Source organism: Alosa pseudoharengus, unplaced genomic scaffold (assembly GCF_046254945.1).
Source record: "Alosa pseudoharengus isolate Yale_2024_CS ecotype anadromous, Long Island Sound unplaced genomic scaffold, YU_APseudo_1.1 YU_APseudo_1.1_scf_16, whole genome shotgun sequence".
Classification (NCBI taxonomy): domain Eukaryota; kingdom Metazoa; phylum Chordata; class Actinopteri; order Clupeiformes; family Clupeidae; genus Alosa; species Alosa pseudoharengus.
The window spans coordinates 4,805,975-4,820,907 of NW_027468630.1; the positions used below are offsets into that span (position 1 = coordinate 4,805,975).

At 44.7% G+C, this 14,933-nt stretch overlaps 1 protein-coding gene across 1 annotated transcript in view; it reads left to right on the forward strand.

Moving 5' to 3' along the window:
* The window catches only part of ankrd11 (ankyrin repeat domain 11), a gene marked incomplete at its 5' end in the record, with an annotated part of 25,630 nt that extends 11,171 nt beyond the window's left edge, over positions 1-14,459 (forward strand). The window contains 8 exon segments of the mRNA XM_076286792.1: positions 1-152; positions 450-592; positions 737-884; positions 1,061-8,175; positions 8,327-8,425; positions 8,819-8,962; positions 9,083-9,175; positions 9,523-14,459. The exon segment at positions 1-152 is cut by the window's left edge and continues 49 nt beyond it. Of these exon segments, the coding sequence (XP_076142907.1) occupies positions 1-152; positions 450-592; positions 737-884; positions 1,061-8,175; positions 8,327-8,425; positions 8,819-8,962; positions 9,083-9,175; positions 9,523-9,708 (8,080 nt within the window).
* Between the last annotated feature and the right edge of the window lie 474 nt (positions 14,460-14,933).

Consider the following 14,933-nt stretch of genomic DNA (forward strand, 5'->3'; position numbering starts at 1 on the left):
GCCAAACTCTGCCTCAAAAACCAAAGACAAAGTAAACAAGAGGAACGAGCGGGGCGAGACGCGGCTCCACCGGGCCGCCATTCGTGGGGAGGCACGCCGCATCAAGGAGCTCATTAAAGAGGGAGCTGACGTGAATGTAAAAGACTTTGCAGGTGAGCAGAGATTCCACCTCATTAGGGCTGTTAGTCACATACACACTTATAATCCTTCTATTGGGTATGACTCCCTAATAAAGATCCAAGTTCAAGCTTGTTTTTGGTTTTGGTTTGACTGTACTATATATGGGTTTAGCGAAGCTGCATTTTGTGGTGCTCTGCAGAATGTTAAGCAGTATTTAAAAGAGAGACCGTTGTTCTTTGTTTAAAACAACACAGTACCAAAGTAAGGTGTAGATCATTGTTATATGTGCTTTTGTACTTGCTAATGTCATGTCACGTGATGTTTTGCAGGCTGGACTGCATTGCATGAAGCATGCAACAGGGGCTACTATGAAGTGGCCAAACAGCTGCTGGCAGCCGGTGCAGAGGTCAACACCAAGGGTGGGGACGACGACACCCCTCTGCATGATGCATCCAACAATGGGCACTTCAAGGTAAGGATAGCCTCATTTGGCTGTTGATAAGATATGTGTTATGATGGCAGGGATAGAGTTCTGAAAGTTGTTCTGCTTTGTTATTGAGTTTCTTGACCATTTAACTTATTTTAGTTGTTGACCTTTCTCTGACACTTCTTACAGGTGGTGAAGTTGCTGTTGCGATATGGAGGTGACCCTTGTCAAAGCAACAGAAAGGGTGAAACGCCGTTGAAGGTGGCAAACTCCCCAACCATGCTCAATCTGTTGCTGGGAAAAGGCACTTACACCTCCAGTGAAGAGAGCTCTTCTGGTGTGTACCACAATTCCAGCTTCTATTATACATTACTGATAATTATATTATATCTGTGATGTAGCACTGATAATTGCGATAGCTTGAATTCCAGAACAGTTTGATATGAAATATTACAGTTTTGTTGTCTTTAAAATTATGCACTGGAGGTTAATGGAAAATCTTTATCTGTGCAGAATCCTCGGAGGAAGAGGACGCTCCTTCGTTTGCCCCATCCAGCTCTGTTGACGGCAATAACACAGACTCAGAGTTTGAGAAGGGCCTGAAGTTGAAAGGGAAGAGCCTTGATCCTCCCAAGTCAACCACCACCACACCCATCAAGGATGAATACGAGTTTGATGAGGATGATGAGGTGGAGCGCGTCCCGCCTGTCGACGACAAGCACCTACTCAAGAAGGACTTCCGCAAGGACCCTGTCACCAAGCCCAACAGCTTCATCTCAATACCCAAGATGGAGGTCAAAACCTATTCCAAAACCAACTCGCTAACACCAAAGAAGCCTGCGCGTCGCATCATGTCGGACAGCAACAGCTCAGACGAGGACGACCGCACTTTGTGTTTCACCCCCACACCGACGCAGCGGCAGTCAACGCCGGCCACCAATGCCAAAAGCCGGGACTCCGCTGCTCTCAGCTCCAAGCAACAGCAGAAGGAAAAGAGTAAAGTCAAAAAGAAGAGAAAGAAGGAGACCAAGAGCAACGCCAGCAAGGAGGTGCGGTTTGGCAAGTTCTGTACCTCAGATTCAGAGATAGGAGATTTGGAGAGTGAGGACGACAAGGGCTCATTGCAGAGCTCAAACTGTTTAAAGGACTCTAATGCCCTGAGCCTTAAAGAGTCGTCCGTTTTTAGCTCGCTCTCTGCCTCCTCCTCTTCGTCCTCACACGGGAGTTTAAGTTCGCAGAAGCTGACACAGTCTCTGGCTGAGCAGCATCCGAAGCAGTGGCGGACTGATGGCTGGAAGACGGTGTCCTCTCCACCATGGTCTGATGTCAGCTCACTCTCAGATTCAGTCAGAGAGAGGCTTTCCAGCGAGTCAGATTACTCCTCCGCAGACTCGAGTGTGGAGTCTGTGAAACAGGTGAAAAAGAAAGTCCCGGACAGTAAAAAGAAAAACAATGCACATGCCAGTGCGATAGACAAGAAGAGCTCGGACTTTTATAAGACCTCCAACACAGATGGAGCGGTCTCAAAAACAGACAAAGATGGCAAAGTGTTGAAGAAGCATAAAGTGAAACACAAACATAAAAACAAGGAGAAGGAGAAAGCCCCCAGTCTTGTGCTGAATCAAGACATGAACGAAAAGTTTGTCAAGAGTTATTCCTTTGACTATGATGATTCTCGGCAAAAGTCACTCATTGTTGAGTCAGAGGCTACGTCTGAAAGTAAGGTGAAGCTTTCTAAACATGATAAAGATCACTTTAAGAAAGAGGATAGGTTGCCTAAGGGTAAATCTGAAGACAAAGAATGGACTGGAAAGGAGGTACAAAGGGGCAATAAAGAAGAGAAATCTAAGAAGACAAAAGAGTCCACCAAGGAGAAAGCCAGCAAAGAGGAGCGGGACAAAGCGATAAAATCTGAAAAGGACAGGGGCATCAAGGATAAAGAAAAGCCCAAGGACGACAAGCAGAAAGCTCACAAAGATGACAAAAAGAAAAAGTCCAAGGACAAGTCCTGTAAACCTGACAAAAAGATTGAACTTAAAGAGGAGAAACATTTTAAATCAGAGAAGGAGAAAAGCTCCAAGGAGGAGAAGGAGAAGTCAAAGAAAGACAAGGTGCTGAAGGAGGAGCCGATCTACGATGAGTATGACATCAAAAATAATTTTTTAGAGGACACAAAACTCAGCGCCTCAGACGATCCCCATGACCGATGGCAGTCGGACCTTTCCTCAGATTCACTTTATGGGGATGGAGAAGACAGCTGGGACACTCCAGTCAAGGAATACAAAGAGTATAAGTCAAACAACGCTGTCAAACTGACTGTGGAGACGGTAAAAGAAGAGAGCCGAGACCGAAAGAAGGAGAACAAAGTTAAGGACAAAAAGTCAGATTACGGGGACAAACGCTCAGAGAAAGACACCACGACCAAGAAAAAAGATAAAGACTCTTCTGAAAAAGTCAGTGAAAAGAAAAAGGACTGGACAGATAAACAGAAACTAAACTCCAGCTACTCAGAAAAAGAGAAGAAGCGGAAGGAGTCCACAGAGGTCGTCAAAGATAGGAAGGAAAAGGATTCAGTCGATGGCAGCAGAGACAGAAAAGACTCCTACGAATTTTCTAAAGAGAGAAAAGACTCCAAAGCTAAAGTGGAATCTTTGAGAGATGAGTATGGCGGAGAATCCTTCTTCAAAGACAAATCTGAGATTGAAACCACTGGCAAATCTGAACTCAGGGAGAGAAACCACTCTGGCAAGGAGAAGAAAGGGGATGGAGTGGAGAAGAAAGAAAAATCTAAAGGAGATAAACACAAGGACAAGCCAAAAGACAGAAGCCAAGACCAGGAGAAGGAGAAGGCCGATAGAAGCTCCATGGAAAAAGTCCTCAAGGAGAAAGACACTGACAGAAGCTCTAAGGAGAAGAAGGAAGGAGCAAAAGACAAACACAAAGACTCCCATAATAAAGACAAAGACCGCAAAGTGTCATCTGATCAGAGCAAAGACAAGAAGGAAAAGACTGTGCTGGAAAAACATAATGACCGGGACAAGGAGTTCCTGGAGCTAAAAAAGGAAGAACGTAAACCTGAGAAGAAAGAGAAGACGTGGTACAAAATCGAAGACATCTTCACAGATGAGAGCGAAGATGAGGAGGATAACTATAATGGCGGCGTGGGAAAATTAAGTGACTCTCTTGGTCTGTTAGATTCCCACCGAAAAGACTCAACACCTGATGTGGATGAGTTAGACCTCTTCCAGTCAGAGAAACATAGGAAATATTCTGCAGAAGTGAAGCAGCACTCCACAGACAAACAGAAAGACAAGGAGCATAAAGAAAAGAAGAAAGATAAGACCTTATTTGATGCCGGAAAAGAAAGGAAAGGCTCTTTGGAAAAACACAATAAGGATAAAAAGGACAAGGAGTCAGCAGACACAAAACACAAAGATCGCAAAGACAGAATATCGGTGGACTCAAATCAGGACAAGAAAAATAAGCAAAAACTTGTGGACAAGAGAGAAGTCAGCGAAGAGAAGGGCAAGAGCAAATACAAAGACAAGCAAGACCACCTGAAAGACAGAAAACCGTCCAAAGGGAGTGGTGAAAATGAAAAATCATTGCTGGAAAAGCTTGAGGAGGAGGCCATGAATGATTACAAGGATGACTCCAATGACAAGAACAGCGAGATCTCATCTGACAGTTTCACAGATAGAGGCCACGAGCCAGTGCCGAGCAGTTTGTATGACTCTTCCACCATTAGCTCTCTTGACATCACAGAGGAAAGAAGAGACTCCCTGTCCATTACCAATCCTCAGGACAAATTCAGGGAAAAAGAGAGGCATCGACACTCATCCTCCTCTTCATCCAAGAAGAGTCATGAAAAGGAGAAGGACAAAATCAAGAAGGAAAAAGGAGAGAAGAGAGACAAGCCTGAGGAAATCAGAGAAGTCTATGGTCGCAGGGAAAGCTTACCTTATGAGAAAGAACCTATGCCACTCGAAGCTGATCCTTATACCTTCCCGTATGGGGTGAAGACAGAGGGAGAGGATGATTTTGATAAAACTCTGGAATTTGAAAAGGAGATGTCCAAAAAGGCTGACAAGGACAAGGCAAGCAGTATCATCAGCATTGACAAAATGAAAGACAAAAAGAAAAAGGAGAAACATAAAGAGAAGGTGAAGGAGGAAAAGCATAAATACTCTGATGCGTTTGGATCATTTAGGCACTCCAAGGAAGATTTGAAATCTGTAGTAAAGGAGAGTCCTCAAGTGACTAATGTAAAAGAAAAGTCTAAAGAAGACAGTCCAAAATACGATCCCAAAAGTAAAGAACGACACAGGGACATCTTGGACAAAGACAACAGAGTGGACTTTAGCAAGACAAAGGTCAAAGAAGAGAATGACAAACTCACTCCCACATCCAAAGACTCTGCTCGAAAAGACAGCCGTCCGCGTGAGAAACTGCTCGTGGATGGAGATCTTAGGCTGACGAGCTTTGGTAAAATGCTCAGTTTAAAAGATCAAGAGGTGGAAGAACGGCATAAGAAACACAAAGAGCGGATGAAACAGATGGAAAAGTTGAGACATAGGTCAGGTGATCCTAAACTCAAGGACAGAAGCAAGCCAAGTGAAGAGCTGAAGAAGAATCGTAATGACCTGTCCTCTAAAAAATCAAGCTCTTTGGAATCTGCGTTGAAAGAGAAGAAACTCAAAGATGTTGGTCTTCCGGCTCAAATGATGTCACCTGATAGAAAGTCCCAGCCATTGGACAGTCAAAATTCAAAGGACTGGCTAGCTGGCCATCAGATGAACGAAAACCTTCCTGCTTCCCCCAGGCCTGATCAGAATAGACCAACAGGAGTTCCCACTCCCACGTCAGTGATCTCTTGCCCCAGTTATGAGGAAGTCATGCAGACTCCACGCACACCATCCTGCAGTACAGAGGATTACCCTGAAATTGTGTTTGAAGACCCCTCAGTGAATGCCTGTTCACCATCATTCTTTGACAGATATTCTAATCCATCTCACAACTACCAAGAGACCACTTGCCTCACACCAGCTAAAAATCTCCAGCTTCCTCTGGTCAGTCGGTCTGCGTCCTGTGATGTTAGAAGACCTCTGGAAGAGGAGTTCAAGGCAGAGGCTGACAAATTCCCTCGTTCGCAGAGTGCCTCTGGAGCTTCTGAATATGAGTCCTCTGCCTCCTATCCTCCAGAAGACAGACTTGTCTGTCCATCTCCTCCTTACTTCTCCCCTCCCATCGAAATGCTTTCACCGAGGCCCGACTCTTCCCAACACCTGCCAGATGGATCTACATCAAATGCGGTTACTGACAGTGAGCACCCCACAGACAACATTTATATCAACTTCCTGCCAAAGCCTTCAACTCCAGTCCACAGACCCGATCCCCAAGAGCCATGCCTGGACATTGCTGCTCCACCAACCCCTGCCCCTGCCGCCCTGCCTCCCATGGACATCGATGATCTCTCAGAGCCTCCCCATAGTGAGCCCAGACTGTTGCCATCAGACCCTGTCAGTGGGAGCGATTACTTGCCCTCTGTCGCTGAAGATCCAGAGGTTGAGGAGGAGGAGGAGGAAGAGGAGGAGGAGGAGGAGGAGGAAGAAGAGGAGGAGGAGGAGGAGGAAGACAACGAGGAGGAGGATGTGGATGATGATGTGGAAGATGTTGCAGTGGCTGAGCATTCTGCAGAGAAAGCCATTGAGTCCAGAGAGGACAGACCGTTCTCTCCAGAAATTGAGAGTACCCTGAAAAAGAGCTGGCCCGAGTCTCCAGACAGGAGGGATGTAGAGATACTCACTTTGACACCCACACATCAGCCTGTCAGCATCACAGAGAACCCCTGTGACCAAGCCTTGAGCTGGAATCCAGTGGTAGGCTTGAAGTCACCCCAGTCATCTTATGCCGAAGTAGAAGCAGCAGTTTCAAAGATTAGCAGCCCGTTCCACCACTCGGATGCTGATCTACCGCACATCCCTGTCCATCCATCAGTGACACCACCATATTCTGCTTATCCAACTGCAACTTACTGCTTAGCACACGTTGCCGAGCCTGAGTATGAAGCTCCTAAAGAGGAAGTGCATGACCTTCCATCACCCAAAACACCTTTACCAGAGCCTATGGAGCCTGAGACAAACTATATGGCATCATCCTCTACGACACATATTGAGCCTTTCTTCCCAGATTGCAAACCCAGCATGGAAGAGGATCAGCTTCACCCAGAGCCTCCGTGTGTGACGCATGAGAGTAGACAGAACTCTCTCGGCTACCCTACTGAGGATACTATGGCCCCTGCCGTTAGCCGCGAGCCTGTGGTGCCTTGGGCCGACCCATTCTCTGCTACAGTGGATGAGCTAGATGACTTAGGACCATTCTCTCTCCCAGATCTTCCATTCCAAGAGAAAGGTATGGCAGAGCCAGGAATAACGGACCCTGTGCCAGTGGAACATCCCCATTCCGGAAATCTGATGAAGTCAGAGAGAGCCATGGAAACCAGAGAGGAAGAGCCTGAACTTATAGAAGTGGACTTGCCTCTGCTGCCTAAAGCACCATGTTCCCCAGTTTTGGCACCACCAGAAGCTCCTCAGGATTCTGTGTTTACACCATATGAGAGCGAATACAGACCTGAGATAGAACCTGAGCCTGAGCGCATGCAGGAAGATGACCTGAAAGAGGCAGCCCATGAAGAACCTGCCACTTTGACTGAGTCTGTCAGTGATGGGGCAATGCTGTTTCCTGCAGCACTCACTGAAAATGACCAGGATTATGGACAAAAAGAACCATCCACTGAAATGTCCCTCTCTGCTACAGTGTCTACTCTGGAGTTGAAGCCTGAGCAGAGAAGTGTCACGCCGACTTTGATTGTAAGCGCATCTAGTAGTCCTCACCACTCGACTTTGGTCACAGCTGCTGTTACCACCTCTTGTACAGTACAGGTGACCGAGGTTGCTGACTCTTCCTCTAAACTGACTGTGTCGGTGACTGCAACATCTGAGGTGTCTAAGAAGGTGGAGATTGCCCCGAGAATGACCCGCACCCGGGCCCAGATGCTTGCCATCCAGAACAAGCAGCAGAACACGACAGTCAGCCCTGTTAGCGTGACTGCGTCGTCTGCCACCTCATCGGTCACCACCACAGCCACGCTCACTACCCAGACCACAGCCTCCTCCTTGCCCGCAGAGAAAGAGAAGGATCCCATCAGCAACTCAACCCCACCGAGCGCCACCCCAGCAGCTCCTCCTGGCACCAAAAACAAGGGGCGGCCAGTGGAGGACGAGGACTCCCAAGTGCAGCACCCACGCAAGAGGAAGTTCCCGAAATCAGGCCAGCAGCCTGTGCAGGTCCAGCTGGTGAACACGGCCATGCAGCAGACGCGAGAGATGATCCAGCAGACGTTGGCGGTCATCGTGAACGCCATCAAGCTGGATGATATCGAGCCCTACCACAGCGACCGCTCCAATCCGTACTTCGAGTACCTGCAGATCCGCAAGAAGATCGAGGAGAAGCGAAAGATCCTGTGCTACATCACACCCCAGGCCCCTCAGTGCTATGCCGAGTACGTGACTTACACCGGCTCCTACCTACTGGATGGCAAGCCTCTGAGCAAACTTCACATCCCTGTGGTGAGCACTTCTTTTTTCATCTTTTTTTCTTCTTCGTCTGTGTGTTCATCTTTTTATGCAAGGGCAAGTTCATTTTCTCCTCAGGAGCAAAGTTTTTGGTGGCTGATGAATGACAAGACCTCACTGTGTTGTTTCTTTTTCTTCCCCTCAGATCGCTCCGCCCCCATCTCTGACAGAGCCCCTCAAGGATCTCTTTAGACAGCAGGAGGCTGTGAGAGGGAAGCTGAGACTGCAGCACAGCATTGAGCGGGTAAGCGCTTTCTTTCTTTCTCTCTCTCTCTCTCTCTCTCTCTCAACCCCAACCCCCCTCCCTAACTTCTGAAGTCAGTCTGTTAGAGCGTGGGCTTTGATCGCAAGAGCACGAAACCTTTGATGAATGATCAAAGTTGCCCCATAATAGAAAAGCAATGTAACTGCAATATGCATTCCCACTGCCTGGTAAGCATATCACAGTGCAATCAACACCACCATTTCATCTCTCATCTAATGTGCCTCCACTGAATCTTGTTAGACCTTGATCATTTTTTTCCCTCTCTGTTTTTAATAAGATTTTCCTCTTTTTTCCATTACAACCGCTCCAAAGTTTGCTGAAGGAGATTCAGAAGTACAGATGACTTACTCATAACTCTCTTGTACCTTTCAGGAGAAGCTGATTGTCTCCTGTGAACAGGAAGTCCTGAGAGTTCACTGCAGAGCAGCCAGAACGATAGCCAATCAGGCTGTTCCGTTCAGTGCTTGCACCATGCTGCTGGACTCTGAGGTGTACAACATGCCATCTGAAAGCCAGGTAAGCTGAGAACCTGGAGCTCTACTCCATGTACATTTCCACTTGTCTTTGGTCTCTGGCAGTTGTTTGACCGCTGTGGTCGTGTTTCTGTTTTGTACATTTTGTTTTCTGTCTCCCCAGGGGGATGAAAACAAGTCGGTGAGAGATCGCTTCAACGCTCGCCAGTTCATTTCCTGGATTCAAGATGTAGACGACAAGTATGATCGCATGAAGGTAAGCACCAGTGGATCAGATACTCTATATATGGTATCCTCTCATTTGTCAGGAATAATCTGACGCAAGAAAAAATAGTCAAGTAGCATAGTCCATAGGAGGCATTTCCTCCTGTATGATGTTTAGATGTAGAATGCTCCAGCTTCTCAAAAATCTCAACATGCTCCAATATCTCAAACAACATCTATTTCTCTTGTGTTTCTACCGCTGCACTAATTACCTTCTGATTGTTAAGCAGTACAAGTCTAAACAGAAGTGTCTGTCTGCTCCATTGAATTCTCCTTGTGGAGGTGCAATGCTGACTCTGTGCTCCTCTCTCTCCTCCGGTCTCTCCCCCCCCCCCCCAGACGTGTCTGCTGATGCGCCAGCAGCACGAGGCCGCCGCTCTCAATGCCGTGCAGCGGATGGAGTGGCAACTCAAGGTGCAGGAGCTGGACCCTGCCGGGCACAAGTCCCTGTGCGTCAACGAGGTCCCTTCCTTCTACGTGCCAATGGTGGACGTCAACGACGACTTTGTGCTGCTGCCGGCATGACACGAAAACCAATTCATCCCCACATTGTGTGCGGCCTCTCTCAATCTTTACCCTTTCGTAGAGACACCAGGCAGAACATATGGTAAGGGCTAGCTGGTTTTGAAAAGGAGGATACTTTTCTTTTGAGGAAAAAAAAAGCAAAACGTATATATTATATAGTTAAAGATGAAAAAGAACTTCCTATTGATTTCTTTTCCACTGTACAAGTGGGGAGCATCTTTTTAACCGGGGGAAAAAAAACACACGACTTGCACTTTCATCCTTCAAGTTTTTATGCTTTTTTTTTTGGTTTGGGATGTAAGGAAGCAACACAGCTTTGCTCTGAAGCTTACCCTCCTTAGCCCCCCCTCTGATGACGTGAGGAGCAACACTGGGGAGAAAGAGGGACAAACAAAGTATTTTTCTTCAATTTTATTTTTAAATACTTAAAAAAAAAAACTGTTCAACGAGAGAGGATTGCACCCCCCACCCACCCAGTTGGCACAGCGGTGGACAAGGAACTTCAGGGCTAGCCAGAAAAGGCTAATGGGGAGCAAAACGGATGCAGAAGTAGAAGGTGCAGAGAGCAGTTTCTGTCAAGCTATTAAACAAACAAAAAAACCAGAAAAAACACACATACAAACTCCGAGGCATGCCCGTGGCACCTTGAAACTCTCTTTGTCCTTTCTTTTCCTGGAGAGGACGAGCCTTTGCGGACATGTACGACCTCACATGACGTGACAGCACTCCCTGCTCTTCAGCCTGGGCTGTCTCGGAGCAGAGGCTGCAGCAGAGGCCTGCGCCAGGGGGTGTGTCGAGAGGGGCAGCAGCACGCGGGACAGGTGGCCGGGGTTGCGGGGTCCCTATGCATCAGGGGCTGCGGCTGGGGGCCCCCCGGGGCGAAAGACTGACTACAGCAGGAGGGTACGGCCAGCCAGCATGACACCCAAAGAGCTCCCTGCTGCTGCACCTCCTCCCCTCGTCTACCCCGACCAACAAGAGGAGCCCAGAGTGGAGGCCTGCACGTGAGGGGGGTGGACCTCAGCCTCTGGCAGCCTGCGCAAGACCCAGCCCCCATAATGCCTGCGCCAGCGCATAACCTGCAAATGACTGCATAAGGAGAAAAAACAACAACAAAATAAAAATAAAAAAACGAGGACAACACGTTATACAAAAGAATGTTTTAAAATCAAGAGGCAAAGACTTCTAAAAGATGGTGTTTTAGTGGAGAATATTCTTTTTTTTGTCTATTTCTTTACTTGGGCATTTCATTGTTTCTCTTTCTGAGGACGTGACTTGAAACACTACAGAGCCAACATTAGTTTAATGGAAAAAAAATAAGAAAACTGAAAAAAAAAATTGTATTCCGTAAATGATGTACAGTTTTTATATTCGTTAACCAATGTATTCTCGCTGCCTTCTAGATAATTTATTTTGCCACACATTACTGCACAGTTGTAAATAAATTATGTACTGTAACATCACTCAGTTAAGTGTAAAAAAAATAAATGAATAAAAATTATCTTTGTATGTACAGTTCACTTTTGGGCAGCACTCCCCCCACCCCAGCATCCTCTCCCATGGGCCAAAAGGTGTACACATTGTCAGTATGTAGAAGACTATTCAGTGCATGGCCCCAAGCGGCGTAGCCCTGGCCTGGCTGAAAGGTGCCCTTGGTTGACATCAGAAGTCATTGAGCTAACTCCCCTCCACTCTTTCCAATGGAAAACTCCTAGTTGTAAAGGGCCACTACCATAGTCTTCAGATGTAGCAGTGTGGTTACTGAATTATTGAGAAAAAATAGAGGTATTTTATTCATTGCTTTATTATACAACTATTCTATCTTTGGAGAAAAATAAATAAAACCGAGAAAATGCCTTTTTACAGTCAACATTTTGAGTTTTCTCATAACGCTGCACAAGTGAACTAAATAGGAACATCAGGCAATATCATAACCTAAACTCATTCAGGTTCAGATTCAAATATTGCCATCTGATCCATTCAGTACACAGAGAAATATTATACTTTTATTTCAGCGGCAGCATTCTTATCACTTCTTGCTTTTTTTTTTAGTCATCTTTAGTCATTCATCTTCTGGTCTAGACTTGGCGAGAGTCTGTGAAAACCTCAATAGCTTTAACTTGCAGCCTAATAGCAAAATAAGTCCCCTGACTATTTCTCTGGAGCATAAGTTTAATTGTATGAATGACCAGACCTTGTTCAAAGATTCTAGCAGAGTTACATGCTCTTTGATGTGAGTGGATTTTTAACAGATTATTCTCATAAGCAACATTACACGTATGGGTTCTTCTTTTCCTAAAGGATTCATTCGAGCTTCTGTTTTATTGTAGAATAGCAAATTTATCAGTGTTTGTTTTAGTTACAGAAAAAATAAAGTCTCGGTTATTGCCCAAGTGGAAAGAAATACAGGTTTTTGCCTCTCTGTAAGAACACCTTAGAAGTAAAGAAAGGCTCAGTGTATCATTCAGAGATTTAAAAAAAAAAAAAAAATGTTTTTGCTCAGTTGAACATTTTTGTAAAAACAAGCCTTTCGTTTTTGTGTCCTCAAAGAGCTGTCGCTGCATCTTAAACTATCCAACAATGTACACGCAGGCAAATCTCCCCCACCTCCCCGTGTTAAATCCACCTAAGTGGTGGGTTTTTGACAGAGTACTACACGCGGTCATCATGTGTGCGTGTTTGGGTTTTCACTTGTTTTGTGACCCTTTCTCAGATATTCCCTAATGCTGTGTGCTGTTGTCCTTGATGTGATTGTGCAGCCTGCTCTAGATTTCTATGCCTTGCCAAGGGCTAGGAGACTTGTTCTGGTATCCAAGCATCATCATAATGTCCCTCTGTTCAAAGCAGGGGGTCACACAGCCGTCTGGCAGACTAAGAAGGGACAGAGGTACAGGGAGATGGTTAAGAGGTAGTCATGCGTTGATTTTAATGGACCTTTTAGTTCAAACAGCTAGATTTTGCTTTTTTTCTGCTGTCCTTTTTTTTGCATTCCTCACGGGTCCTGCTTTTTAGTTGTTTTTTTCCCCATCTTTTCTTGTTAGCTGCCTGTCATGTAGCATGAGTCTTTGTGTTGTTTGTTTTGGCCACCATCCTGATTTTTTTTTTCTGTTGACGTTCTGTGAAGTTCTGACACTTTTGTTTATGTATGTGATTTTTGTCTGTTTGCTGCAGGTCTTTGCTATTTCTGCAATGTTCGACTAAAGCCTTGGTCTTTTTGTACAAATGAGTGCAAAGGAGAATACAGAAGTCTTCACTCACACCAAAACCAATTGCATATTCTAAATCTAAAGCATTTTAATTCATTTTTAATTAAAAAACAATTTATCATTGGTTTCACAATTGGTGTTTGGTTGCAAGAAAAATCCTTGTGTTTTTCAAATGGTACATTCAATGTTTGCTGTTGTCTTGTGGATCAGATTGTTTTCCCTTCATACAACATACATTACAGTGGCATGTCATTCATTGGGATTAGGATGCCAATGTCTTCAGTTTGTAATGCCCCATGCGCTCTCACTGTTGTTTACAAAGTGACTTTTGTGTTTCAGTTTTGTGTTCCTGCTCAGTTGTTCAAAGACTGATTCATTTAGGTCATCCTTGCCCCTTCCCTACCTTCCCGCCAAAACAAAGGCTTGAAATTATGATCATGGCACCATTCCATATCATTATTGCATAGACACGTTTAAAATTATTCATTCAAATTAATCTGTGACTTCTCTTGGTTTAAGGTCTGGGCTCTTCTCCTATAGTTAGATGCGCTCACTTCCCAGCTCACTTTTAATAAATATGTTAGTCGATCTTCTCATGTTAAGGAGATATGTACACAGTATATTTTCGCGTTGTTTTGATTGAGCTGCTGCTTATTCAACACATTCACAAATGCACATACCCCAATAAGGCTAACAGTGAAGCACTTACAGTACGTATGACCAAGCCAATGTCCCAGGACCTAGCTAGCCACTGACCTCGCAATCCACAACACCTTACCTCTACTTACACATAGACGACTCAGTTTGCTCATTTATTTTCATTTTTAATAATACATGATTATATTTAACAGAAGTCACAATTTCAAGCCTTTTTTCCTCTTCATTTAAAATGAACCGTAGCTGTTTCTTTTTAAAAACGGACAATGACTAATACAAAAGCATGGAGAACTACTCTATAAAATGGTGAGAAGTAACCTATTTATTATCTTTCTTACACCTGTGGTATGTTTGAGTGGAAGGTCTCCGCTGTGTAAATTTCCCTCTTGTAATGCGTGAAACGAGACTGTTTTTTTGTTTTTCCCAATTTTTGTACATAGCTGTAAATATTCTCCCAGGACGTTTTGCACCCTCCTCTTTGTACTTGTCAAAACTTGCGTAGAATGTGGGGTTCCAGCAGCAACGCAACCAGAGCGCTCATGGTGGGTGATGTAACAATGTAACTTCTTCTTTTTTTGTTTTTTTTGTACAATGTTAGTTCAATTGTGTACATATTGTTGGTGCAGCTACGGGAGGGGGGGATTTGTTGATGCTATCGTCAGTGCTGTCAAAACGATCCAGTACATTCACCTCTAGCTGTGTTGATTTCCTGCAATTCAAAAAGCGAGAAACTTAAAAATAAAAATAAAAAATGGAGAAAAAAATAATGGATAAGTAAAAAGAGAAAAAAAAACTAAATTGTTATTTTCTACAGTTGCATGTACAGAGAGCGCGAGAACTGCTGTTGTTCCTAAGAGATTATGTTCGTAAATAAATTTTTGAAATATGCTTTTTGACTCTTATTTATCTGTTTACATCATTCATTCTGTAATAATACTGACAAACACACAAACAATGGAATACACAATGAAAAGCATACTCATCACTTCTGAGCCAAATCACTCAAGTGGTCTTAATGTAGGCTAGAAATATTTAAACATTCAATCCTAAGATTATTAGAACCTAAATTTATATGTTCTAACTTTTTTTTTTTTTTTGCTAATTATTGCACTTTCCTTGTGCTGCATTGTTTTAACTCAATAATACATTATTTAACTACACCTGACCTGACCTGCTGTGTCTACTAGCACCTATAACTGTATTCAGAACATGAATTATGAACAATTTAGGCTGTGTGTGTGGCTTGCAGGACACAAGCCTATGTCTGTCTCTGCAGTCAGTTGGACAAGGCGTGAATATTTTGTCTGTATCTGGAAACTACCTGCGATACAGAGGACCTGCCACAGGGGGGCAGCAAATGCA